General features: G+C 37.5%; 1 protein-coding gene across 4 annotated transcripts; it reads right to left on the minus strand.

Annotated features, from left to right (window-relative positions):
• Positions 1-1,892: 1,892 nt before the first annotated feature.
• Positions 1,893-25,678, minus strand: SLC25A16 (solute carrier family 25 member 16). 4 transcript variants are annotated; one of them, XM_075216454.1, is made up of 10 exons: positions 25,479-25,678; positions 20,600-20,728; positions 19,429-19,521; positions 18,294-18,427; positions 12,137-12,200; positions 9,504-9,625; positions 7,591-7,657; positions 5,564-5,726; positions 4,902-4,970; positions 1,893-4,245 (listed from the first exon to the last, which is right to left on the minus strand). In XM_075216454.1, exons 2-10 carry the CDS (start codon positions 20,691-20,693, stop codon positions 4,089-4,091), a joined length of 963 nt encoding a protein of 320 aa, XP_075072555.1. In that variant the 5' UTR covers positions 20,694-20,728; positions 25,479-25,678; the 3' UTR covers positions 1,893-4,088. The 4 variants fall into 4 exon arrangements, with proteins under 4 accessions (XP_075072555.1, XP_075072557.1, XP_075072556.1 ...); XM_075216456.1 differs by lacking the exon at positions 25,479-25,678 and adding an exon at positions 25,340-25,452; XM_075216455.1 differs by lacking the exon at positions 25,479-25,678 and adding an exon at positions 25,267-25,331.
• Between the last annotated feature and the right edge of the window lie 13 nt (positions 25,679-25,691).

Consider the following 25,691-nt stretch of genomic DNA (forward strand, 5'->3'; position numbering starts at 1 on the left):
ATGTGTACAGATGAAATACAATATAAAAAGAAAATATTGTCTACCTTAAATTTAGCTAAATCTGAGAGCTAGAGTCTGAATACAAATCAAAAAGATTTTACCAAGTTTCTAACCCACGTAAAACTTTGACAATACACCAATCCCAAGGCACTGAATAGCCCTGATTGTGTCAACAGCCTAAAAAAAAAAAGGTATGACAATACCTTTAGTCTCTAAATATTACAATTAGAATACAACAAAACCAGTTGAGGAGAGGCAGAGCAGAGGAGCAGCAAGTTGATCTCCGTGTTTCAGCAATCCAAAATGCCCACTTCCGCGCCAGGAAGTAGGGAGGCTGTCTTTCCTTCAGACCTCCCTAACAATCGCTGCCTCCATGGATCGCTGATGCCTTTGTAAGGCAGTCGGTGTGAATCGCCAGCACATATATATTAAAATTGCCCAGGTAGTGTGTGGCGCTTAGGAGTAAGTGAATCGCCTCCTGAGGAGAGCGATCCTTACTCTGTGCCCTGCTGTTTGTTGTCTAGGGAGGGGGAGGGGACTTGCTGGTATGTCCATCGCGCGGGGAGGGCGCTACAGACTCCCTCCCGCGCGACTACAGCTCTGTGCCTGTGGTCTATTGACCGATCCTAAGTAGGGAACCTAAAGCTCTAATGGCACAGAGAGGAGAAATGTAGCCTCTGCTGCTCGTTACTAGGGGAGGACTGTCAGCAAATGGTACAGGTAAGTGAGATGATAGAGGTAAGCTTCTTCTTACCTTTGCAGGGACCCAGAGTGAATAGCTCTGACAGGCTATTCACCCCTCTGGGTCTTAGGTTCAATCTCCGCGCTGTACCTAGAGGAAAATGAAAATAAAAAACTGAAAATCCTAAACACTAATACAAGTATAGGCAGGAGCCTATACTATCTCCTAGGCACTTAAGAAAAACCGAGGCTACAGGAGAGGAGGGGCATAGTAGAGGAGGGAAAAACAAGTCTAAGTGCCTAACTCCTAGTCCCACCTACTATACCCTCAATGTCTCAGTGTCCCCCAACTGATTAAGAGAAAGTTAATTTTTTCACAGGAGTGTTTAAGCAGCCAGCACCAGTGTAATGCAGGTGGCACATGTATGTATGTTCTGTGGCAAGAACTACAGATAATAATTCTGTGTATTTCTGGACACATACAAAGGAGGTCTGTCAATGATCTCACAGCAAGCCAACCTGATGTGTTATGCAGTTTAAACGTTTTGTCCTGTATCGGGACTGTATACGTACTGTGCTTTCAGCGGTCTGGTTTTAATTAAAATAGTCCTCCATTGCAACATACCCTCAACCATCAGACAAAACGTGTACAAAAGTACAAAGTATCGTCTAAATTTAACTCAGTTTGTTTTTGAATGCTTGTGTGTGCACAAACCCTAAGAAATAGCTTTATTTTCTTCCTCAAGTGTTTTAGAACATCTGAAGTAGAAGTATAAAATAACTAGTTGATATGTGCTACAACACGATAACTAGACTTCCCATTACTGGAGCCCAAAAGGCTACTAAATTCAGCCGCTTTTAACGGGACTCTGCTAGTTTGGTCATACAGAACCTGCAAATCAGTTTGGTTCACCACTTTTAAATGCAGATGTATTGAGAGTGGTGATCAGGCTAGATTACAACACACTCTGTTATTGTTGGGAGTAAGAGGAACAGAGGCAGCACAAAAATAACTCCCTGGCAGCTTCATTTAGGGGAAGGGGCACTTTAGGAAAATATTTTCAGGGTGATCGTGCAGCTTTAAGTTTTAGGGTTCACCCCCAAACGCTTCCTATATTCAAAAGTCAACAAACTTGCTTTTCTTACCTGGCAAATTCACATCTATAATAAAGATTAATCTTTATAAAAATAAAACATAAAACAGACACAGATGATTGTTAAGATAAATTTAATGTTGTAAGAATGGAACAGTGCAATCAAAATAACATGATTTTAATAAACAATCAGTCTTCCGCTATGAAAAACATGGTAGCAATAATGGCATGTCAATTTAACAGTGCCAAAAAAATAACATTAAGAACAGTTTTAATCACGAAAAGGAGAAAATGAAATTTGTTCACATGTAAAAATACACGCCCAATAGGAAAGAAGTCGATAAATACCTTTACGTCAGTGCCCTAACGGGTCTAGGCAAAACAAGAGTATCACTACTCCTGAATTACAATTCACATGATCCAAAAGTCAGCATTACCCGATGACAGCAACACAAACCTTTAATTAGGAATATTGTCTCAATGAAATATATAAAGATTGAAAATCACATATTTGATAAGAATATCAAAATAAATTTCCTGAAATAGTTCTGCCTACTGTGTGTAAGCATTGATGCATGTTACTGGGGGAGTACAGCATTATTACAAAAGAGTATTGCCCTGGTGTCTTGAAAATGCCACTTCATTTATTAGACCTCATGCACAAGGACATTACAACATGTGTTATTAAAGCCTGGCAAATGCATCTGATGTTTACAGTCCAAAAACTTATGTAATGTAAGCCAATGGACCTGTGTACACACATTTCACATCTATTTTTACATTAATTCTTGGTAAAAAATAAAATTAAGTATATAGTACACTAAGCTGCAGGAAATTGTTGAGAACTCAACTTAAAACACATTTTTAAAAGTACAATTACAAAGACAATATGTTTTGTTTTCCAGCACCAGGTGTATGAGCCCTTATACTGCACCATTTCTATGTGGTCCATTATCATTATCTGGAAATACACAGCGGACAGCAGAACTTGTGAGCAATGTGCTATAGCAAAAAACATGCTGGGAGTTGGAGACCAGCAACCATCGGAGAGTCACTGATTGCTAGAGCCTGGCTGATATGTCATATTCATGACTAGTAAAGTAAGAATGGCAGTCACAGGACAAAAAGAAAAAAAGAAGATGATTTATTTAAAACAAACATTGAATTAGAAACATTAATTTAACAAGTTTTATTCCTGAGGAGCGATCTAATGAAACAGGATGTATTAGAATCAAATAAAAACCTTAATGTACAGCATAAAATGACATATTGCTGGTGTGCAGACAGTGGTCCTTTGCCTGCAATATAAATACTGTAGTACTAAAGATACCTGCCCTATAGGTTATTTGTTCTCTGGAAATACTGCTTAAAACAATTGTATTGTGCTCAACTGATTACTACTACTAATTGTTCATTGTGACTACAGAAATACAAAACACAAAAAATAATTCTTAGTGAGGGGGGTGATAAGTGAGGAAGGGGTACAAAGACCAGAGTACGGCATATACATAGGATGATACTAACACACACAGAAGTCTCACATTACAGAACTTATATGGGTACTGAAGACAATTTAAGAACCTTCATATAGCAAACACAAGGTTAGATTTAGAATCCTGGAATTTGGAATGTGAAAGGTCAAAGTTGAAATATGATCCTTTATAATACCAGCAAAACGTAATCACAAGATGGTCTGTCATTGACACCAATAAGTATTCTATCATGCACAAGTGAGCTGGCATATGTACATGTTATCCCATGGCCTTTGCATTACAAATCCTGATTTAGTATAAAAGAAGTGAACATATTTATCAGAAAATGTATTGGCAACTACAAGCAAATTGCATAACGTCAAACAAAAATCAACATACTTAATTTAATACTAATACTTAACCCCACTAGTTTGTGGAGACACAGGTGCAATAATTATTGTGTATTACAACAGTTAACTCAATTTCAGAAGACAAAAAAAAATATATACTTTTTTAAATATAATTTGAAAGCCATATTCTGCTCTTTCATAACTAGAATTATTAACTTAAGATAAATCATATTACACATCTTTATAAAATCACTCTAAAAAAGTTTTATATTTTACAAAAACAAAAAGTAATTTAAGTTATAATTTTGTTACAAAAATCCTGCAAAGACCAACTTACTTTGTGTTTTGTTCTAAAATCAGCTGTATCCCAGGAAATAGCTATACCAGGGAAGCCATTGTGAAAAATATCTCAATTTATTTTATACAATAAATTACTTACACTGTACAAGGCTACAAATGCTATAATCATGTTACAGTAGATTTCCAAGACACTAGTTTAAGTGCAAAACCTGTCGCATAAACTCATATGTAGTAAAGGCCACAGCCTGGGAGGGAATGCAGCGGATGTAGTTGAGAGATAAGCCTCGGTACAGTCCTCTCCTTATACCATGCTCTTTGCAGACATATTTTAGGGTTTGAAGCATGGTCCTATGAAAAAGGAATGTAGAAATTGTTTTGTTTAGTATTTTTTTTGCTCTTAAAAGATGTATTTATTTTTTTATCACAGTTGTGTTTTTCTTAGAAATAAGCTAACAATATGCATTGATTATATTGCATCCAGTTCAAATAGAGGAAGTAAAGGTTTTGTGGCAATAGTGAATCATGTTCAGTCTTATAAACAAAGCCTGAGAAAGGATAATATGACATTAGATCTACACAGTGTAACTGTTGGACTTGTATAAAGACATTTTAGTGTAGTATATGTATGAAAATGTGCACTGCTGGATTAACTGCATTGTGACAAATGGTGGCTTCAAGCATCATTGCAGCCTGAAGAGAGCACCCCCCGTATTTGGTGACATATTAAAGACACGAGGCATACCTGGCCGAAAGGGGGCATCCCAGAATTAGATGTGACACTGATTGGCTCACATTATACTCTGAGGTACGCCCCAGTGCTTCTGAGCCTCTCAACCAATTGCAGAAAATATTACGATACCGCCAGTTGGTGTTCTATCCCCTTTATTTAGACATAAACATTTCCCCTATTTACTAGATGTTTATATTCATGTTTGTCTCTATGTTTCCAATGATATACACTGTAAGTTTATCTGGAGAAATGTCTAACAATTCACTTTATTTACCGGCACTTTTCAGAATCTGGCAGTATCGCAGACAACTGCATTCGACGTCTTGTAACATCTAAAGGATAACTACAGGGAAAAAAGGTAGACATTATTATAACATGTTCTGCCTTACCATATCCTTACATTTAGAGACTCATTTAGACTTAAAAACAAAACTAAGAAAAAAAAAAAAAAAAAAGGTGCAAATTTTTCGCCTGGACAAACCATGTTGCAATACAAGGGATGTATTTAAGTAGTTTATATATTTCTTGCATGCAGGGTAAATACTGGCTGCTGGTACATGTAACACACAAATACTGGCAGCTTTAGTCTTGCATTATAATTTAGAGTTGAGCTAGGACACTCCCCTCCCAACTGAACATCTGTCCACACATTTTAAAATTGTACCCCATAGTGCAACAAGGTTCTTTTTAGCTTTGCTCACAACAAGGCCCTTAGTGTATTGTTACATACAGAGCTAGCAGTCCAATAGCAGCGCATATTAAGTCAGGAAGAGATCCATCCTATTTAGATTATACAGTGAGCAGTATATGCCCCTTTTAAATGGAATATTAGCTGTACTTCCCACAAAACTAATTTGGTCAGAAAGCTAGTGAGCATGTCCTAGGGGGCTGGTGTTTGAAGGTCTCCTTCAGAAACAGTAGAAGAACACAACTTACGAGATAGTCTGGGCAATTGCTCCTGCAATTCCACCACATAACAAGCTAGCAGGCGTCTTCAATACCAAAACATCTGGATTGTCTGAGCTCGGTTTTCCAAGTAGTTCTGGAGCGTGTTGGAGACCAGTAGTCTTCAAGGTCTCAAAGGTAAAAAATGAAAAGCCTGTGGGAAAAAAAAAAAAGAAAAGATAATTCCTGTCAGAGGATGATATATATATATATATATATATATATATATAAAAAAGTTCTGAACGCTGCTCTTTAATTCCACGGACCTGAAATGTTTTTGACATTTCCACCTCAGCTTTTTACATGTGATGCTTTTCTAACACAATCACAGACTTTGGCCATGGGATTACAATCCACTATCTACAATTTCATATATATTGAAGCTGCATATCTTTTAATATACTAGATCACCTTTTAAAATAATTTTACTTCTCACTTCATTAAAAATAATTGTCAGGTCACTCAGATCCAGTTTCCCGCTGGTGTAAATCATGCAAAATTGATTGATTCCTCCATATTATGGGTGTATCAGCCCCTGCATCCTACTAAGCTATACGCACAACATGTCACCCTCCTCCAACACATTTCCAATATCTTCAAATCCGAGGCTTCATACAGCCTCAATCTCAGGCTAAAAAACTTTGCACGATTTCCCCATTCGAATGTAAATGTATCTGTTCAGTCAGTTGAAGAGGGAATATTTCGCTCATGTACTGTTCAATCACAGCCACACTTGACCAATCTCTCGCACCTCACAAAGAGGAGTGGAAACGTGACTGTGTGGTGTCCCTGGACAGCGAGGAATGGTATGTCATCTGTGCTTGAACATACAAGGTCTCCATTAATGTAGGTATTCAAGAGAATTGTTACAAAATGTATACCCGCTGGTATATGGTACCAGACAACCTCCACCGTATGTACCCTTCGGTGACGGACTGCTGCTGGCTGCTATGCGGAGTTCAAGGTACTTTTTTCATATATGGTGGGAATGTCCAATTATTTGGAATTTCTGAGACCCTACCCTGGATATCGCTCACCAGGCAACTGGTGTAGTCAGTGCCCAGGGCGCCTTTAAAGATCTGCTAGATGTAAATGGTCATAGAACTGTTATTTTACAATGTCTAGCTATCAAATTGATACAATGGTGTTATGTCAATGGACTATACGGTTGCTTTTTCTTACTGAAGTAATGTGTTTTTGTACTTTTATATGGTTTGAAAATAAAGTTTTTTTAAAAAATAATAATTGTAATGTATTTTAATAGCAATGCCCACAATTCAACAGATGACTCTGATGGACCTTTATTATTAGTATTAGTTGTTTTTTTTACAAGTTTTATATTACCAGGCTTGTGTATTGTTGTTATGGTTAGGACTTTGTTTTTTCAGTTGTTATAATCATAAAATCAGATGTATCGTTATAGTTCCCAAATGTTTTTTTTGAGTACTTTCCTCAGTCCAAGATCCTTATTATAGAACTTAGTATTCAAGTTTTACTAGAAGTGATAATCAAAATTATTTTAAAGCTGATCTAGTATACTAAAATTATATGCAGCTTCAATGTGCATGGATATAGTAACAAAATCTAGTAATCCGTGTTAATAGATGGTATGAGAATAAGGATTTTATTATTGAGACATTATACAATGAAACAGAGGGTGAGAAGGCCTTGCTCACTAGTGATTACAAACAAATAGAGAGTTAAACTCGTGCTCAGTTGACAACCAAGCATCAGTCCCCTTGAAAATCACCAAAGTAGAGTCTAACTATATTATCAGGACTTGCTGCATTAGTTGGTCAGATAATACGCAGGTCAAAAAGTTCCCCAATTACCATACACAGTGCAAACAGTCAGACAGACATTGCATTTCTAAGCATCCCAAATAAGTTTTTCCTTATTTTGAAACAATATCCACAATGGTGTAACATCTTTCTGATAGAAAGCCAAACATCCTTTCTTATGCATCTTTACAGGAAGATGATGTGTGTATAGTAATAGGAGTATCTAGGTGAATATACCTGCATAAGGGGCCATTCCTACAATGGTGGGCACAAGCCCCCTGTAATATCCACGGAAACCTCCTTCCTAAAACAAAACAAAAAATAAGGCAAAATAAAAGACGCTGTAATGAAGATTATCATGTGGTTTAAGAACAGTAACATTACAGTATGGGTCTGATTCTGTCGGAATTTTACCATAGTGGAGTTGTTAATGCAACAGTCACATAAAGAAATGTCATGTAAAATGTATTCATTAGTTTTGAGATCCATGAAATGTTCAAATATAGCTTTCCATGTCCCAACCCCCTTTGAGAAGGCTTGAAATTAAATATTCAGACTGATGGTAAGCTGCATACACCTTACTACAAATGCATTAAACGGTCAGTAAGGGTTATATATACTAGTCACAAAAAGTGCAAACCCACAGTGATCCTTGAACCTTACTTCAAAGTCCAGCCTACTCTCCCTTCAGGACCGCCTCCTCTATTTACACTTTCTGTTTGTCTCCTAAAGTAATGCTCAGGTTAGCCCAAGGTATGCCTTGTCCCTTCACTCAAATGATTAGTTTATCTGGACTATATTTATTTCATATATTGCCTTTCTTTTATTACATTTGTCAAAGTGCTCTTTTCTGTAGAGGTGCCCCCGGAAAGAGCAAAATGCTTTTCAATAAAAGTATAGAAAAAGACCCCTCCAGTAAACCCCCCCCCCCTTTTATATTTCTAAACACTTTTAATTGAAAACAATTAATAAAAAAACTATTGTTGACAAAAAAAAAAGTATAGTAGGAGACCTGACTTTTGGAAGAACCAGAAAAACCAAGTCCTATTATGGAAAGAAACAGCCTTGTAAATATGTGTCCTCTCCACCCCTGTCCCAGTTTCATAATATCATATCACATGTTGGTGAAAAAATAGGAGCACCTGTATGTCTAGTTCATACTCAGACCACCCTTGACCTAGCCAACTCCTCCCATTACGGTGTAAGATATTGCACTCCTACACACATTTTGGCCCCCAAATTCATGACCAGCTTTTGTGCTGTAGATTTTCACTTTTGCAGTTCATAAATGTTGTTTTCAGTGATTACGCAGAATATTATCCCATGCTGCTCCAAATGATATCCAGCCATACATAAGACAGGCAGGGTCTGAGCTTAAAAATGTATTCATTGCTGGCTTTGGCCGGCCAATGTGCTAAAGATAATAAAACACACTCTGCCACCTTCAAGAAACCTCATCAGCTGTGTAAAGGCAATTATGCACTTCTTTGGCTAGATTACACAAGCTATTAAATCATATAGTAGCCTATAAATGGCATGTTAAAACAGGGGAGTTACATGCAAAGCTATAATCATCGTAAACTTTTTATAGAATATTTATAAAACAGTGCTTTTACAAAGATTATAAAATACAATAAAAGAACAATAAACATTAAACAAATGGAAAGAGAAGAGAGGATAAAACAGAAGGGAGACAAAGAGAATTAAGAAAGATAGGAAAGAGGGGGCTCATGGTATAGAAAGATTAGACCATATTTCATGTAATGTAATTCAATCGTATGTCACCAAACCAGACAATTTCTACATTGAAAACATAAGATCCAAAGACTGGCAAAATACAAGTTAATATTTAGTGTTATATATAATCAGTAAACCGTATTTAGTCATTTCCAGCCCTAAATGTGAAGTTGTTCAGATTCCCATTAAAAGATCAAAAAGTAGATTATTTGTTGCTCCATGTTTATGAAAAGTGGGTTAAAGGGACAACAAATTGGGGTTGGAAAAGGAGAAAAAAAAAAAGTCACACACATAATAGAAGATCCACAGGAAAATAAATAAATGAAAAGTTTTATTAATAAAGTGCATTGAAAGTGAATATTTTTTTCAAATATATACATGAAAATATTGAATATTTTTAAAAATTAAAATACCTTTGTGTATATTGTTTTGAAAGCGTGTATAATGCCATTGTATCTGTGTTCTCCCTTTACTTGAAATGCAAGACGTGCTCTGACCATATCAAGGGGATAAGTGCAAATAACAGCAGTGATACCTGGAATTTCAACAAAATGTTCAAGAGTAAAAAGACAAACAAAACATAAAAAGAAATATTGGACATTATAGCACTAATACAGTGCTATTCTACTAGAGATTAAACATCACTCTAACTATGCTTATTAATATATGTACAATATGTAGCTTCGGGACAATGTCTCCACTTTGGCAAGCATTGAGGTATCTTTCCTTGGTTAGAAGTAGGTAAAGCCATAGCTAGGGACTATGCTGTGAAAGATTATTGACTATGTCCTACTGACAGGGCCGGATTAACCCGAGGTCTAACTGGGCTACAGCCCAGGGGCCTCGGGCATCCAGGGGGCCCTTGACAGAGCTCAGCAGAATTATTGATCAGGACAGGGGCGGGGGCACCCCCGGCCCGATCAATGCTGAGCTCTGTCACTGCAGTCCTCCTTCTCCGGCGCTCAGTAATCTCCTTACTGAGGAGATCTCGCGAGAGTGTCACGAGATCTCCTCAGTAAGCAGCTTACAGCGCGCCGCGGAAGGAGGACTGCAGTGTCAGGAGAAGGCAAGCGCTTGGGGGGGGGGGGGGGGGCGGTCGGCTAACAGGGGGGCCAGTCTGCTAACGGGGGGGGGCCTCATGGGGGAATGGGGGCCCCCTTAGCCCAGGGGCCTCCATTCCGTTAATCCAGCCCTGCCTACTGTAAAAAAAAGTCTGGTTTAACATAAATGGGTAAGTGCAAACTCGCAGTCATCTCCGGCTGGGTACACACTACAGGTTTTTCACCAGATTAGATCAATCACACGATAAACGACCAGATATCACATTAGTGTGTACTCTCTTAATCAACGATTATCGTTCCAAAGCACATCGTATCGTTTGATTTTATAAACTGACTAAAAATATAAACGATCTACCAATGTTGTTCCAGTTCTGCAGTCTGTATTCCCTCATGACCAGCAGTGTAGACAGATAGGGTTTACAGAGTCATGATCTTTTCAGCCAATGGTTATGATAGATCTGAAGATAAATCCTGTAAAACGTGTATAGTTTGTACACATTAATCGGCACGTTGATCAGGACATGGGTAAAATCATTAATGATATCGCACCAGGATAAATTTCCTGTAGTGTGCACCCAGCACAAGTGTACCCAGGAGGATGAGGTCCTCTCTAACCTCCATGTCTGCCTTCACTGTACCTGCTATGTCTTTGCTTATTTTCTCTAACGATTTTACATTTAACTTGTCCTTGTTTATTTGTACTTTTTTTCGATTTGTTTATTTGTTTTTTTGTTTTATTTTTTTCAACTTATTTGTAGTTGCAATCCCATGTTTTGCGAGTGGGTGTGTTAGTATCTATATGTTTAGTATGTTTGGCACTGTGGAATTTGAGGTGCCTTATAAATAAACATTGATGATCAGGATTGTAGTAAACATGTAGTATAGTAGATCTCTTGTGTGCTGCCTGATGGTTCTTGAGCTGGTCTACACTGTTTCAGGGAACTCTAACAAAAGCGACCCCATCTGAAAATAAGTGTGCTAGACCAGTTTGTCAATTACACATGGGCAGCTCTACACTTGGGGTCAAATGTAAATTAAAACATGTTAAGGGCTTGGTATTTAATGATGACCATCGGAAAGTTTGTTCAAAGGCAGAGTCTGAAAGGCAGTGTTTGCCATGATTAGTTTAGCTTTATGCATTCTTTATAACCTGTTATTATAATTGTTCATTATTTAATAATTTGTCTCTTGTGCTTTCCTCGGGTGAGCTTTTTGTGTGTAAACCATAAGAGTCATTCAAAGTGAAGGCACTGCGTTATATAATAAAAAGCCAAATTGTTTTTGCAGTAGCCAAAATGTAAATAAATACCCAACCACTGGAGTGTGATCAACAATAGTAAATGCCATAAAACACACTGACTATCTGAAGGTATCAGAGTTTTCCATGTTCTGTTACCTAGGGAACAACAATATCCTCTTTTCAACTAGTTCATTTTAAGCCGGTCATACTCATTATAACACAATCTTAACATCCAATCGTTTGTAAGAAAATCTAAACCTGTTTGTATTTGGGTGACAGTAAATTATATATCATCAGATGTATATTACTGAATAGATTGATAAAAAATGTGTGTAATTGAAAATGCCTCTAATTCTATTTTAGGTTGATCTTTGTATATAAGACCAATTGTTCATTCTAAAACTGTAAAATTGTTGCAAACATCACCAGCTTTAGCCTGCTGAATCAAGGTACTTCCTCCAACCACTACTCTCAGCAAATATTTAGAGACACATTTATTAAAAAATACCTAAAAAAACTATAGCATAGGTACAACAAGAACAAACTCCACACTACTAAAGGATAAAAACTGTTACTACAGAAGTCTCACCTCAAACATACATTTATATAAACTGCAGCTATGAACTCTGAAAAAAATAAATAGTTTTCACTGGGAATTGCAACTACCTGTGCAAACTGTCTTGCTAAGTATACTGCTGGTAAAAACACTAGATCTGCCAATTAATTAAATGTAATGATACTGTACCTGCCATAGATCCAGCCAGTAGTCTATGCACATGTTCAGACTTCCCAATTTTCTTGCGTATTACCTGTAAAGTATTATTAATAATAATGTTACATTTAAATACAAACCCATAATAACATATTAGTTGAGTATTAAGAAAATAAAAAGTTGAAAGTAAAAATTACTGCCTAGAAAGTAATCACAACATATATTATTGATTTGTGGGTTTTCAGAACTAAAGTAAGTTAGTTAGTCTGTGCTAGAGAGCAATTTATCCCATCTTTAACAAGATACATCCACTGAGATTGACAGGCAAACAAGTTGGCTATAGCAGATCTGAGATTCTATGATTGAACAGTGTTTTACATGTGGTAAGAGAAACTGTACTTGGAACCAATTTACCGACACCTAAGGTGTCCATAACACTGCTATTTTTATGGCAAGATAAGCTTCTAGCCATAAGTAGCTGCAAATTACTATGTGTACCAGAATATGTGTGGATATGATCAGATGTCCATTGGGACGGACTGTAAAGTGCAATGTGTGCAGTCACCATCAAAATGCTCTAGTGGCACTTCGTCTGATTTGGCCTGAGCTTTAAACTGATAGATCTTTCCGAGTTGGCACCTTCCCTCTCCCTCCTAAAATTTGGACACCTGAGAAGAGATTCTCACCTCATGTCATGGCAGGAACAGCCACAGTAACAGCTGACATGTACATGTGTTGTCTAACAAATGTAATGAAACTGCTTTATTAATAATATCTCAAGATCTAGAATTTAGAGATTGAATACTTATAATAGTTTACCAGGCTGCCAGAGGTTAGTCTTCCTAGGAGTGTAATCCATGGTTTGGCCAGACAATATAAAGCAGTGCAAGGTTTATCCCAAAACCACTAATTTGCAATATAGTAACAAACACAATTATATACACAACAGCACTAAGTTCTGTTGTTTAAATTCTCTTACCCAATCCTATTTATCATACTGCCAGCCCACACAAAATTATATATATATATATATATATATATATATATATATATATATATATATATATATATATATATATATATATATATATAGTCGTGAATATAGAAAACGTATTTATAAGCGATAAATCATAACTGCAGTGTAAATATGTTATATCAAATGAATCCATTGATAAGTTTAGCTAAAGTGTAAAATGTGAAGACAGAAAGTCTGTTGTGTGCGTATTTGCACATCCCAGTGTGAGAAGATAACCATGTCACCTGTAGGAGCTTCAAAGGGCTCTTGCTATGAGATATATCCTGACACAAGCTCGTTTTTGTACTCCTGAATAGACTTTGAGGGACTGGTCACAGCTGGACATCCTTGCAGCCCAAGGCAGCATTTTGAAGGCCTATACAGGTATATGGAAATATGAGCTTCAAAGGGAAGATGTCTTCATAGTTCATATTTTAAGAAATCCAGGTGGAACTCCATACTGAGGAGCAGATATCACACCAGGGTTGTGAATGACAGGTACGGGTGGTATCCGGGAACAGCTAAAAATCACATATCTTTGGAAAAGGTATGTCACATTGTCAAAATTTCATCATGTTTGGTATCAGAAGATGGACAAAGTCATAACGGATTTATTAATAATAAAATTGGGTCTGTGTGACGCTCCACAGAAAAAGTAGGTCACATAGTAGAATTGACTAGTAAATCAGACAACATACAAATGGTGATTGAAAAAGTGTCACAGGCCACAACCCCCTGGCGGTAGAAAGAGGTGGGGAAGTGCCTTTAAAAGGCTGAGACCAGGTTCAGCAAATTGTCAGACTTTTTCGAAATCAATTCACATTGATAAGCTGTCCATCTTTTAAGCCAATTTCCATTGGCTAGAAAAGGCAATTCACCAAAGTGCTACTCTGAATGTAACCCCTTTTATTTTAAACTGTTTTGCTTGTTATGCCAATCTATTAATCGTTTAGTCATTATTTTTTTTATATCTGTATACACTGTACTTTTGTATATTAAATCTAGAATTTAATATGTTGCGTCCTTGAGACTCTAACGAATCCATTAGCCTGTTGAGAAGAATATAGCTCAGCCCTTTGAATGCCAGTGTGTGTTTTGTTGATACATTTGATTAACAAGCTGTGTGCGCTTGCATTTACATTTGTGTAACAGTCTGGAGGTGTGAAGGGTTAACCCTTTGCTTGCTGCTGTGGGTCTTGCTAGTCTGTGGATAGCTAGAAGCCTTGTGTGCCTGTGTGGGACTGTATATTGGGGTCCTATTGCCCGTATTCAATAGGTGGTGGCAAACCTGAAGTGTGTGAGGTGTGAGCGCTGTTTGGGGGCGATTCAGTAGGTCTATAACCTGTGTGATAGGTAAAGAGAGACTGGAGGCTGGAATCCTGTGACCTCATACAGCAAACACCCCCAAAGTCACAGCAGCTGGGAGCATGTTCCTGACATATATACTCAAATAGCTACCAAATTAACAAAAAAGTGCATAGTCCATATAGTAAATTGCATATCCCAAATAACATGAACAGATCAGCACCAGCAAGCCAGAGTACAAAAATACAAAATAATTTTAATAGAAAAACACAACAAAGTCCAGAATAATCAAAGAAAAAAAATACAGTACAAAATCTATTGTTGCAACTTAACGCATATGAATTTATAAACTAAATACATTGGCTCCCCTTGGATTTAATGAGGTTATTAAGTTAAGTTGCTTTTTATGATTATTTTTTGTTTTTTAATTACTACTTTTGTTGCATGGTGGTTATTGGTTTGTTTTTCTTCTGTGCATTTTTATCCTTTAGATCACTACTGCTACCATACAATTGACAGTTTAAATTTAGTGCATAACAGAGTTGGTGGTGCTCCTAATCATGGCTGTACCTGTGTCTGACAACTCTGATGTGCTCAGTGCCTGTATGCAAACTATGATGAATATCTCCCTTCAAGCAGCAGCTAACAGAGGAGATTCTGAACTTAATATGTACTCATTTGATACCTTTTAACATTAATAAGGACACATCATCATCATCATTTATATAGCGCCAACATATTCCGTAGCGCTTTACATTTCTACTTATTGTTTGCATTATGAAACCCGATTTCTCCTGATATTTACTAGTATTATCTGCTAGTTGCTGAAGATTTCTTGATTGGGGAGGTCTGTTTAAATAGTTACTATGGTGACCACAACAGGATAGTGAGCTGATTATGTTTATACTGTTTGTATTGCTATATAATTATTATTATATTGATTTTGTGTTTGATATGTTTGCAATTTGTTTTTCGCTACTTGTATTCAAATATAATGCAGTTTATACTGTGTTTTAGTCAGTGTATTAACATATGTGTATATAATTAGGATAGCTGATTCTGGGTGCCCCAGAATGGTATAAAATGATAGGAGTAGTGTCTAACCATTGCCCCTGATGAAAGTAAAGGGAAGTAAAATGATCATTAGGGCATGAAATGTTTTGTAATGTATTTTTTTCTTTGATTATTTTGGACTTTTTTGTATTTTTCTATAAAATTGCTTTTGTATTTTTGTACTCTGGCTTGCTGTTGCTGGTCTGTTCATTTTATTTGAACAATTGTGGATATATAGATTATTTTTACATTCATATATACACGAACTAGGCCAAAAACTGGGCTTGGTTGCATATTATATTGTGGCCTAGCCTTATTTATCATGCAAAGTCTGTTCTGTTCTCATACAATATACATTGACCCGTCCTCATTTACAAGTTAATAGTAAGCATTGTTATGTATTAACCAGTCGCTCTTTACATTATATGTGCTGTTCCATTGTGCTCAGGACCTGCCTTATATCTTTTATCCAGAAATCATTCATGGTATTCACATAATGGATACGCCCAAATGTTACAGTTTATATAAAGTAGACTTTATGCTATGCAAACAGCAAGGGGTAAAAGGACATAATTACTGTGGTCATTGATTTGTAAGATGCCATAGTGATCCGCACCGCAGGACAGTGGGAAAAAGATATTAAATATAAAAAAGGGACATACAAGGTAAAACATGGGAGAAAATGGACCTTGTAAATGGAATATTAACAAGAGAGCTGTACACTTTCTCAAAACTGAAATCTCATTAGCATGCCATAAAACAAATTGGACGAAATCAAACAGTTCAGTGTTGGTCTTAATTTTTGGTGTCACAGAGGCCCATTAGTGAGGTCAGAAGATGACCACACAGGCAGACCAATAGAGGTCTACATATACCAACATCATTCCGCAGTCACCAGTCCCCATGGCAAATTATTTTTTGGAGGTGAGAGGGCAGCAATGCTTCTCCAATCCCTCCGTAGATCACCGCTCTGCTTTTCTAAACATGTGGAGCTGGCACATGTGTAGTGAAACACTGTTTGGGCTAACCTTCAGGATTAAGCTGGGCTTCACTGCACATGCGCCACCCCCCATGCATGAGAAAAATACAATAGGGGCTATGTGTAGTAGATAAAGAAGCATCACAGTGCCCCATAGCCATCTCACTACCCTGCAACGGCTATAGTCCTGCCCCTGCCAGCATGTCCTACAATGATGCCCCCTTTGGGACCCTCTGAGCAGCTACATTTGGCCAATTACCCCATTATTGCTTACTGACGGTAAATGTCCACCAGGTAGTTTAACAATTTACCCAATTACCTGCTAAAGTGTGTAAATATATTCTAAACACCTCCAAATGTTTATAAATGTCTGTATCACATTAGGTCTTGAATATGTTATAGCAATTACTTTAATAGTAAAATTTATTTTGAATAAATTTAACTTTTGGAAATGCCCCTTGTATACACGTACCACAGTATGAGAAACCCTGCTCTAGACTGCAGCTTGTGCACTAAAGTAGAAAATGAATGCAGTAATGGCCTCAAACAGGGTTACTATAATCTTATCATGTGGGAGAAGTTATAATTACAAAGTTCAATATTGAGCAGGCCACTGTATCTTATGAGAAAATGACAAGGTGATTTTGAAAAAGTCACTGCCATTAAATGTGTAATCATTAGCCAAAACATTTTACATTATAAACATTTTATTACCAGAAATGTTTTACGCTTTCAATTACATTTTTAGTAATGAAAACACAGATAAACAACCAAGTCTTATAAAATAAAAACTTAACAGTCTGCATGGGCCAAGTTTTATCTTTGCTTTTATGTCTGGTTCAGCTTGCAGCAATAATACAAGTGTTACCTCAGCACTGCACTTACAATATATCTGTCTATTCCTGAGAAAAGAAAGTCAAGTGTAGAGGCTGTGGGTGTTCTCTAGAAAACTGAATCCACAATAAAGGTACGGTGGCTAATTGGTTAGCACTTCTGCCTTACAGCACTGGGGTCATGAGTTCAATTCCTAACCATGGTCTTATCTGTGAGGAGTTTGTATGTTCTCCCTGTGTTTGCGTGGGTTTCCTCCGGGTGCTTCGGTCTCCTCCCACACTCCAAAAACTTACTAGTAGGCTAATTGGCTGCTATGAAATTACCCTTAGTCTCTCTCTGTCTGTGTGTGTATATGTTAGGGGATTTAGATTGTAAGCCCCAATGGGGCAGGGACTGATGTGAATGAGTTCTCTGTACAGCGCTGCGGAATCAGTGGCGCTATATAAATAAATGGTGATGATTATGAAGTTAATTGACCAAACCTTACGCGGGCTCCCGTCTACTGTATATTATTATCCCTCAAATTCTTGCCACACACCATTCAATTCGCTTTTTTCAGCCTGACTGCAGATCAAGTACATTTGGCCAATTTGGACACACACATAGAGGGACAAAATGGACTGACCCTGTGGTACATGGGGCATGCTATATGACCATTATCTCTCCCTCCTCCCTGATTGGCCAATTACCATGCTCTAATAAGGGTCATCAGCTGACCAGCATTTACATTCTGACTGACATCTTTAATTGAAAAAGATAGTATGGCAATACCTGCCAAAGGTCATCATAAACAACCAAATTAGCCAACACTAACTACATATGCTTGGCCAGCATAAGATTGGGAAGAGAATGTGTGGGTGTAAAATGTTACTTTAATTACATAGTGCTGAAATCTCCATATAGGGAAGGTAAGCAGGATTTGTTTATACACTATTAAACATATATTAAAAAAGAAATAAAAAGCAAATAACACGAGCAGCAAGGAGACAAACAAGAGAAATTACCTTTTTGTATTTGTCAAAAGCCATAAACTGTATGGCCCCATAGGGAAAGATCCTGATCATCATGGCTCCGTTCCCTTTATACAAGCCCAGGATCCCCTCTTTCTGTTTGACTGCGAATACTGTAGATAGCACCCCTGCAAATAAGTAGACATAAATAAACAAGGTTCTAGAAAACATGCCTAGTAATCATGAAATAGCCATGCAAAATGAGCATTTCACTCCATGTGACCACTGTTTTCACTATCACAATGGTCAGCAGCATACGTGTACGGGTTCTAAGCCAGGCAATGATGGGGATTTGCAGCAGTGGAATTACATTATATTCCTTACATGTACTTTTCCTCAAGGCCTAAAAATATATACAGAGCTAGGATTACCAAAACCAAATGTGATATGATTAAAAACAAATTGATTTATTTTTATTTACAAATTAAAAGAAAAAGTTAAAATCGCAACAATGGTCTCTGGAACTTTGCCGCAATGAGTTCAATTTGCACCAATTTTGTCTATAGCATCTATAAGGGCTCATGTACACAAGCATATTCTCAGTGTTCAACTGAGCACAAACCGAGCTAGAAAAACAGATTATTGACCTACTTAGTCTGTACACATAAACATTAAAGAAGGCTAAGACAGAATATAGAGTGATTAAAACTAAATAAAACACTGTATGCAATGTGTTGCACTAATGCATTTTAACTGCGATTTTCTGATCTTGGTCACTAGTAACTCCGAAGGTCTGAAAGTGCTGGGACACCAGCACAGCAAGACTGACAAGAAGTCAGTGGGCATGTCCACATATGCCTGGCTAGCACCTGGGACAAGAAAGAAAAGCAACTCCCCCTAACCTTCAACTGTAACCCCATTAACCTTAAATATTCTTGTCCCTTCGCCCCCCCATTCAGCTTTGCGTCCTGGGTATTGCCCCTCTCGCACAGCCCTAGTTACAGCCCTGTCTGCCATTAATAACACTCAAGCGATAACAGCAAGTGAATATTTAATTACCGAACAAATTCTATACTCTTAATAGAATCCATAATAACATAAGAAACAAAAAGATTAAATTAACCTTTTAATAAAAAAAATCACCAAAACGGGGCATTTTTTATAAATGTCATGTTTAAGTTAATCTCACCCAAGTGTCTGTAGTGGACATTTTGTGCTTGCAGTAAAATCTTGATCCTGTCCAATGGTGCAATAGTGGTCTTTGCACAACAACTAGCAACACCTACAATGAAATGAGCACTGCTTATAGATAAAAACATATCTATTCATAGTTGTCAAACCAAACTTGCACGACACCTCTCGATTATATTTAACTAAAAAAACAAACGAGCAATGCTATTGACATTTACTGTGTATATATTTAAGCTCATCATTTTAAGACATACTGAAAATGCATTATTAGTAAGGTTTCCTTTACAACCTAAAATGACTATGTTGTATAAGAGGGTGAACTGTATTGTCCTGGTAGAACAGTTCTGGCTATTTACAAAGTTGCTCTCTTGACACTGTGATATTTCTAAAACTTAATTAAGCTACTCTAATAGAAGCAATGCAAATGCACACTAGGTCATTCATTCATAATATTCCTAATAGAGTGACCATCCCCCTTTCTAAAACACCTGAAAATGGAAAGTCCACAAAGCTATTGGAAGTGCCTGCAATGTAAACATTCTCAAACACACAGTGTGTGGGTTTTTTTGTGCCAAATAAACCTTTGGTTGTAAAGCTGACTAGCACACATAATCTAGCTCGCTGCCAAAAAAGATTAAGATCCAAAAGGCGTAACTACCATAGTGCCCACAGCTGGGGGTCCAACTGACCCCCTATAAAAGTCCCATGTGTTTTATTTTGTTAACTTTGGGCGGTGCATGAAGCCCACAAATGTCTAGTTACACAATGAGGGGAGGTGACGTGTGATTGTGGAGGGGGGGGGGCATGGCACAGTGAATTGTGTCAATTTGGCTCCTGTGATGCAACTGCTGCATTTCACAAGGGGAGGGGCCACAATTACATGTCCCGAAGGACCCCATCCCACTCACTTCACTAAGAAGTGGGCATGATGCGGGAGAATGACCTGCTCTTCCGGAAGACAAACCCGGAATTGTGGGAGAATGGGCAAGTATAGTCATATTTAAGATTAACATTAAGATTAATATAACATTTTCTTTCAGGATCAAATTTGTTCAGTCCTTCAAATACTATTTTCTGGTGATTTTCTATAAATCTGTGCACATGAATTAATAATTATCCTATGAAAGTAGTTCATGCAATTTACTGTTAAATAGAGGCAAACCTTTTACCTCCTGCCACAAACGACCGCAGCCAGTAGTAGTCTCTATATCCTGGGTTGGGAAGTCTGCTCCCGGATGGAGCAATAGCCGCTTCGGAAGTCATCTTACTCAAAAATGCACGACTTATCTAGATAAACTCTATAGAACAACAGTGGAAAATAAAAACATGAACATATGTAAATGTAGACAGTTTTCATAAATGTGATCCTGAAATCACCTTCGGGTGTTTATTAGTAGGATTTAGATGTAGATATGTCCAAAGTAATTTAAAAACGTTCTATGGCCACATTAGGTCACATTATTTGTAGCATTTGCAATCTATATCCAACAAATATATACATAAAAGTAAAGCATGGGTATTTGTGTTGAAACAACACTGGCAAATTCAAAGAAATCCCAATAAATCCTCCTACAAATATTTATAAACATCAAAATACAACACACCCGAGGTACTGGTAAAGGATATCTTAACATAATGGAGGACATGCATGAAAAATAGTGCACAGGGAATCTGTGTTGTTGTCCATCACAACCATATAGTTGTTTTAATGCTCTAAACTGAACTACAAAAATGACAGCTAAAAGCTGATTGGTTGCTATCGGCAACACTACAATTTTTCAGAGTGTTAACCTGTATAATTCCTCTTAATCACGTTACTGCTTAACCAGTGAGAGTCAGACAAGCATCCAGAAGAGCGAGTAAAAAGGTAAGAAGCCTTTATATTTATGCCTATAAACACTAAAGCCTGGAGAGAGATGTGTGTTTTTGTGACTTGATAATACAACGTAACATTAAGGCTGATTACCCACTGGTGTTATATTAAACATCAGTGATGCGATCACATTTGACATGTGGTCAAGGGAGTCAATCTGTTCGTAAGCAACAGGAGCAAGCAGCATAGGAAAAATTGAGATGCATAACAAATGCTGCAACCTCAATTCCTAGTGGGTATGGGTTCCATTCCCTGACCTGTATAACAATAACACTAGTAAAGGTACATCCAGATGGACTTTGATACTTAGTTACATTCCAAACATGTTCCTTATATGCCTGTCCACTCACCAGAAGGGAATTTAAATAAATAAAAAGGTTCAGAAACCAACATGTGAGCTGTATAACCGTACTTGTCTACTCTTCCAAAATGTGCAGGAGACTCCTGAATTTCAGGGAGTCCCCCTTAGACTGCTGACAAGATTTGGCCATTGAATTTCGGGGGAGTCCTCTTGGTAAGTCACCCTCCTGGGTCCAACTTAACTTTCTTCTGAACTGGATTGTTGCAAATCACGTAATCACCCCCCCTCCCCCAATTGAAAATTGCATTGTTGCACAGCGGAGGGCAAAGCAACGATGACTCAAATCACATTGTCCTGGAGGATAGGTGTGAAAGATGGAGACTGCCTCATTCTCCATAATCCTTGACGTGGCTTGAGGGAACGAAAATGCCTATTGTGTCTCTAAAAAGAGCACAAATATGTCCATCTGGATATAGCAATGCAATACATCTATATATTTATTTTTTTTTGAAAGCCTGAAAAACATGCTTTCTCCAAAGTGCTCGAAAAAATAAGTGGAACTTAAAAAAAAACATGCTCAAGGGTACGATTCAGACCCTCCTCAAAAGAAGAAGGGTCCCTCTATCCCCGACCCCTGGATCCAAAAGGACCCATAGGGGGCAATGGTCTTCAGGCCCACTTCGCCGCAAAGCTAGGGTGGCCTATTTTGCCTGGGGTTCTGCCGAAGCTTCCCCCATAGCACCAAGTCTTCTGCCTCCCCGGGAGGGGAGACCTCAGAGGGTTCAGGAAAGTGGAGCCACTAGGACCACACCATCTCCCCTAGATCTTCAGGGATAAGACCCATAAGGGCTACCTCACCTCCTCCAAAAAAAAAACAGAAATAAGTCAAGTGACAAACAGTGAGAAAAAATAAATAGTGTCGTGCAAAACGGCCCCAGCCTTTCGGCCGAGATGTTAAAAATGATTCCTGCCTAGCCAGAAGGCCGGGGCAAGGAAGAGTTTGTAGCTGAAAGTGAGGTTTGTGCACTGTGCCATCATGTCAAGTGAGGGTGACCAGGTCCCAAGTGAGTTCAGGCACCCATGGGTCACTACTCCAGGGGCACCGTCTCAGGCTTTCAAGCTACCGGCCTTCTGGCCAGACCAAGCTTTCCCATGGCCCTTTCGGATGGCGGCAATTCCCTACTTGGACAGGTACTCACTTGATCTTAGCCAAAAGGCCGAGAAGCAATGCAATACTTCTCAGCCTTTTGTGATGTATGTGATAAATAATCACACACATAAATATAGATGCAATGCATCTATATTTATGTATGTGATTATTTATTAAGTGAAGCTATGACCCAGTACACAAAAAAAATAAAATGTGGAAAGAGAAACCAAGCCCCATTTATTTAATATGGAGGCAATAAGATCCTTACCACCTTAAAATGTATTTTAAATAAGCATAGCTTAAGGAGAGGAATAACACAAGAATGACATGTTACTAGCATTTTATGTAAATAAACCCACTGCACTTGCCTAGAAGGACAGGATTGTTATCAGGACACAGCTTAGCTGTCACGCACATTTTTCAGCACTGTTGAAAAATGGTTGTTGCTGCCGAAGATAAAACACATGATGTTTAAAATAAGTGATTTATATCAATTATCAACCTTAAATCAACATAAAACTGGTGTCATGATCCCACCGGTTATGCAGAAGATCAGGAAGCAAGAAAAACAAGATAGTAAATCAGCAAGAGTGAAATTACAGAGGACGGGAATACTGAGGCACTTCTAATACAACACTGTGTTGAAATTGTGTATAACAATTTCAGTAGGTATGTAATGAATGCAATGTCCACAATCTTGATCTTAATGTGGACCGCTAGGAAGTTTTCTACCACATGTAGGGATTCATTCTTGCATGCACCAAGACTGATTCTTTTAGACATGGCAGGTCTAAAATGAAACAGCAAGCAGCATTAGATTAGCACACGTGTCCTTACTACACTGTAGGCTACTGAGGGGGTGCTTGAAAACAGTGAAGACTGTGACAATTGTAAGAACACACTATTCTGTTATTGACTCTTGCCATGCACGGCTCTAGCCTTCTGGCTTACTGCCCTCCAATGAGCCTAACCCTGGCCTAGTAATTTGTGATTCCAGTTGCTTATGGCCCTGACCCAACATGTTTATCTTTATCTGCAGATTCCTGACCCAATTAAGGACATCCCAAAACTGAGTAGGTGACTAGAGTGATCTTTCAAATTCCGCCAAAATATATCCATCTTTGTAGGTTGACAATTCCTGTTGTATTTAAACGTAAACTAATGTATAAATGAACTGATAACGATTACCTATAAAATCCAATTTTGAAGGTCTTTTGAACATTTTTGTAAAAGGTTATCAATTCCAACTGTTGTGGAGTATGAGCATATTTTTAAGGCAGATTCTGCCCGAGAACCCTTCTACAGAGCACTGCACCAGTGGGATCTTAACCAAATACTGCCAAAGTAAAAGATTTAAGGAATCGTCATACAGTGGAAAACTTTGAAGGGAATACACACTAAAATAAATAATACGTGCTCATGGTAGTGATACTTGTGATAAAAATGGTTCAGTAACACCCAACTGCAATGCCTTGATTAGGAAATGGAAAAAAACAATACCCAGGAAACAAAACTAAAACTATTATAGGAATTTTAAACGTGCAGAACAGAAACAGGTAACTACGGCAGTATGACAAAGTATTTGCTCTGCCAAGAGATTCCGTTACACATTCTAAGTGGAACACTTTTTCTAACTGAGTAATTCCACAAGTCAAATTCATGACTGCTTGCAAATGTCTGTGAGTAATGTATAATATATCTATTTTACCCGATATAAACACTTGCATGCATAAATCTGTCTACTGGCTCCTAAATGTGATTGCTTTGCTCCAAATTATTTCTATGTGTGTTCTACTTTCTTTATGTGTCTTGTTTCAGAGATGTAGTACATTTTATTTGTTTTCAATACAATAAAAGAAAATATGTTTTGACACTGTATGCCCAAAAGGACAAACAAAAAGAAATTACACTTCTGGATCTTTTACACGTCCATAACAACATTAAATACATAAATAATATCATATGCAACCACTATAACAAGCAACAGAAAAAAATACAACTTTAGCTATCAATAGATTATAAAAAGTGCATGATACAATAAAATACAAACATAAACACTACAGAGCTTTTAATGTCAAATGACAAAAAGGAAGTGAACAAAACAACAACACTGTTTCACATGGCAATCAGTTTACTCTAATGTCCATAAATAATGTTCCCACACATAGATTAATGAAAACAGAAGACCAGTTTATAAGATACGAGTTAAACCAGTATATCATTCATTCAACCACTATTAGTAATCCTTGTAAGAGTTTATCTAAAATTATGCAAATGTCATAAAATAGTTTGTTATCCAATTTGTGTTAATATATACTAATATAACCAATGTTATGTATGCATTGCTACTGTTATTAAAAAGTTAGTTATGAAAGAGACTCATTTTGCTATGTTAAGAATAAATATATTGACACAATTAATAGTTCATAACTTGTACCTGTGTTATAAAGCAACAATAAAGTATAATACATATACTCACGGATTTATGAGTAAACCAGAAAAAAATACATACATTAGCATATACTCTTCAGCCAAAAATACCACCAGCCTACAGTATATCCATAAATAGTACACACATGTCTTACCAGGAGGCAGCAAGCTACAGACCAGGAAATGACATCACAGATATCTGTCACCTTGGGGGGCTCAATTTGGGAAAGACTCCTCATCAGCTCCTAACTGCGTTACATGATCTATGAAGGATAATTCGTGTTTACCGCTTACCTGTATTACGAACACCTCTGTAAAGCAGGACATGTCTAACCACACAACAAAATGTACAATAAAGTTTTACTCTTATGCCACAATCAATCATGCCCGTTACGACCTCAACGCACAATCTAGATGAGAGTTGTTTTCTACAAAAGTGTCTACCTCTGGACAGCCTAAGACTATGATAGCAGCCATTTTGCTGGAGATTAAGATTGCTGCGTACTG

The sequence above is a fragment of the Mixophyes fleayi genome, chromosome 6 (assembly GCF_038048845.1).
Source record: "Mixophyes fleayi isolate aMixFle1 chromosome 6, aMixFle1.hap1, whole genome shotgun sequence".
Lineage (NCBI taxonomy): Eukaryota > Metazoa > Chordata > Amphibia > Anura > Limnodynastidae > Mixophyes > Mixophyes fleayi.

Coding starts and splice junctions, on each gene's coding strand:
- SLC25A16 (XM_075216454.1), bottom strand. CDS start 20,693: ATGACTTCCGAAGCGGCTATTGCTCCATCCGGGAGCAGACTTCCCAAC. Junction 12,201..18,293: donor CTTTTGACAAATACAAAAAG/GTAATTTCTCTT, acceptor AATACTTTACAG/GTAATACGCAAGAAAATTGG. Junction 4,971..5,563: donor GCAATTGCCCAGACTATCTC/GTAAGTTGTGTT, acceptor TTTTCCCTGTAG/TTATCCTTTAGATGTTACAA.